Here is a 3,817-nt window from a genome sequence, read left to right on the forward strand (position 1 = left end):
TATATATATCAAAGTTCAGTGAATCTGATAGCTAAGTTCAAACATTAAAACCAGAAAAAAATACAATAGAACAGTGATTCCAGCAGGTTTTATTAAAAAGGCGTGTTTTAGTTCTTTTACCTCTTGAGGAACTGAAACTTCTGAAACTGTCATTTAAATAAAAATCATGTAGTTGAAGATCCAATTTTGCAGGTGTCTTCAATACAGTCACAGAGAAAATCATATACAAGATTGAGGTAAGACAAAGGAGATTCACACTGATAGTAGATATACAGAATCTCATTTAATACACACACACACATAACCAGAGGTGGAAAATTGACTATAACAGAAGAGCCATCCCCTCTTCCTCTAAGAACACCAAAATAACACAAATGTATGTCTTCATACTGAGTTATTTATGTGACTACAAAATGTTACTGTACTAATATCTTGTAGCTCATTGCCTGGCAGTGGGAAATCTCAAGATGTTACTCATTCCAAGTTGATAAGGCTATTGATTTTGTCATTGTACATATATTGTTTAAGCCACTGTTTTTTTTGGACATACAGTCTCACTGTATATTTCATGATCCTTTGACCCTAAGTAGTTCTTCCCTATCTTCCACAATATTCCCTGAGCCTTACATGCAGGAGTTATGAATACTAAAGGAAAGAGAATGAATACTCCCAGGGATTAACCCCTGATAAACTACCCAATATAATGTGATAAGTCCTGAAGTCATGACCACAGAAAGAATAAAAATTGATTCAGCATTCACCTGGTTATATTATATATTCATGAATATATACATATACATATATTCACATATATAATGAAAATCACCAAAGAATATGAAACAATCAATTTGAGATTAGATGAGACTGGGGAATATGTGAGCACTTAGAGTGAAGAGATGTTGAAGGAAAGAAAGTAAATGGGGTAATGTAATTATGTTTTAACTAAAACATATATTAAATGAAATGAACTACATAAAATTTAAAAGTCACTACTTTCAAAACAAGACAGAAACTTCATTTGCACTTAAACTTTTAAAAAAGATATTATTTTATACAAACATAAAATCAAGTTATGGGAATCAAATACAAATATGTGAAGTGCTTAAGTTACAATAGCCATCATATCTTACTGGATAAACACATAACAGAATTCACGTCACATCATGTTCTACAGTAACTCATGTACTCTATCCATGTAGTAGTGGCTGGTCATAGTAAAGGTGAAGGGCTCCACTTTAAAGGCTGTCTCCACTCCAATCCTTCCTTGTTACCATCAAACAGTTTACACACTGGGGAAAACAGCATATGTAGCAATTCCACAGTGGTTGTTCCAGCCTCTGGCAAGCTTCATGTAACCATTCATGCCCCATTTTTCACCATGACTGAAAAGAGCCATATTTCCCATTTAGAAGTAAGAACAAAAGACAGTGCATTCATTACAATAACTCCATCTGTAATCACTGACCCATAAGCCTACTTAACTCAATGATCAGAAGATGTAAAATATTGACCTCTGAGAATCAAAAGTTCTCTCACATTGGACTGTGAAAATCACAGCAGTGAAAACTCAGGATATTTTTCTACCAACAAGTGCCACAGAACCAACAATATCCCAGCTTTTAGAAAATCCATGTCACAAATATATTACTACTCAAGGAAAACAGTGACTAAATATGAACAATTTAGTTCACATATTATAAGTTGGTTACCCAGCCATAGTATTGGAAGCTTCAAGTGGTGGTCACAAAAGAGAAAAGACTGAAATTCAAGTCCAGGATTTCATTTGGGATTAGAGTTGGATCTGTGCCTAAGAACAAAGTTTTTTTCCACAGAAAGCTTGTTCCTTTCCCAGCACCCAAGTCAATCGGCTTATAGCCTCCTGTAACTATATTTTCAGACATTCAGATCTCCATATGCATCTTCTCACATGTAGAATAAAAATTTACACAAGTACCCTCACATGAGTGAAAATATGGATTTTAAAAGTGAGATTATCATTGCAGCTTTCCTGAAATCTTGTAAAGTGAGGCCACACGTTGAGAAGCTGCCTAAGTAGCTACCAAACACTAGGATCAGTGAAATATGCTGCATCCCTGGTAGACAGATAAGGAAAATAACTGATCTCAACATTGGATACACACATGTAAACACACACATACACACACACACACACCCACTCACACAGAGAGAGAGAGAGATACTACACACATACAATTGGTCACAAAGAAAAGGGTTGTTGTTGTTTAATTTATGTTGTAGAACATTTATGGGGACTCATCCCCATTCTAACTCCAAGTAGAAAACTCATTCAGAAACTTAAGTATAAACATTTGTAGTTCATACCTGTTCTTTATTATCCAGTATTTCCTTCCATCTGACTCTCTTCCTTCATAGCCATAGCCGACTACCAGAACAGAATGGTTTATAGAATTACTGCTACAATTTGGCTCATAATAAATACCTGGATAACAAAATGAAAGGTGTGAGAGGTACCAGGAACCTAGTGTTGATGATGGTCAATAGAAATAAGAGGCATTTTTTAATTGGACAAAAAATGTTCAGTTGGACCAGTAGGACCAGGCACACAGGAAGTCCGCCAGCACAGTGACTCGGGTTCCTTCCAGTCTGTCTTGGCTGGGGTGCAGAGTAGACCTTGGGCGCAAGCTCTGCAGCCAGTCTCACATCACCCAGAGGAAGCTCTACTTCCAGGCACTCTGACACACCCAGGATCAGAGGTGAGCAGGAACCAAAATCTGTCCCAACACTGCGAGTAACTGGGAACAACGGGACTAGGTACACAGGAACTCCACCAGCCCAGTGACTCTGATTCCTTCTGGTCTGTCTGGGTTAGTGTTCTGAGCAGACCTTGGGCACAAGCTCTGCAGGCAGTCCCACAACACAGAGAAAAAAACCACACTCCCAGGTGATCTAACAAGCCCAGGATGACAGGATCCCAGAATCACAGGATCACAGAGATAGCTTGACTCTGAGGAGTTCTGACACAATCAGGATCACAGGAAGGACAGGCTCCAGTCAGATTTAGCAAGGACAGGTAGCACTAGAGTTAACCAGATGGCGGGGGTGGGGGGCAAGCGTAAGAAAATAAACAACAAAAACCAAGTCACTTGCCATCATCAGAACGTAATTCTCCCACCATAGCAAGTCCTGGACACACCATCACACCGAAAAAGCAAGATTCAGATCTAAAATCACTTATTATAATGATGATACAGGAATTTAAGAAAGACATAAATAGCACCCTCAAAGAAATACAGGAGAACACAGATAAAGAGCTAGAAGCCCTTAAAGAGGAAACACAAAAATCCCTTACAGAACTACAGGAAAACACAATCAAACAGGTGAAGGAAATGAGAAAAACCATCTAGAATCTAAAAATAGAAATAGAAACAATAAAGAAATCAGAAAGAGAGACAACCCTGGAGATATAAAACCTAGGAAAGAAATGAGGAGCCATAGATGCAAGCATCACTACAGAATGCAAAAGATAGAAGAAAGAATTTCAGGGGCAGAGAACACCTTAGAAAACATTGACTCAACAGTCAAAGAAAATGCAAAAAGCAAAAAGTTGCTAACCCAAAATATCCAGGAAATCCAGGATGCACTGAGAAGACCAAAACATAAGGATAATAGGTATAGAAGAGAGTGAAGACTCCCAATGCAATGGGCCAGTAAATATCTTCAACAAAATTATAGAAGAAAACTTCCCTAACCTAAAGAAAGATATGCCTATGAACATACAAGAAGCCTACAGAACTCCAAATAGACTGGACCAGAAAAGGAATTCCTCTCGTCACAT

The 3,817-nt window shown here is 37.8% G+C and overlaps 1 protein-coding gene across 1 annotated transcript in view; it reads right to left on the minus strand.

Moving 5' to 3' along the window:
* Window positions 1-1,022: 1,022 nt before the first annotated feature.
* Window positions 1,023-3,817, minus strand: part of LOC116081929 (cathepsin 8-like) — a 10,424-nt gene continuing 7,629 nt past the window's right edge. The window contains exons 7-8 of the mRNA XM_031358663.1: window positions 2,344-2,461; window positions 1,023-1,382 (exon numbers count right to left, since the gene is read on the minus strand). Of these exons, the coding sequence (XP_031214523.1) occupies window positions 1,283-1,382; window positions 2,344-2,461 (218 nt within the window). The 3' untranslated portion in view covers window positions 1,023-1,282. The remainder of the gene's footprint in view (window positions 1,383-2,343; window positions 2,462-3,817) is intronic.

Source organism: Mastomys coucha, unplaced genomic scaffold (genome assembly GCF_008632895.1).
Source record: "Mastomys coucha isolate ucsf_1 unplaced genomic scaffold, UCSF_Mcou_1 pScaffold7, whole genome shotgun sequence".
Lineage (NCBI taxonomy): Eukaryota > Metazoa > Chordata > Mammalia > Rodentia > Muridae > Mastomys > Mastomys coucha.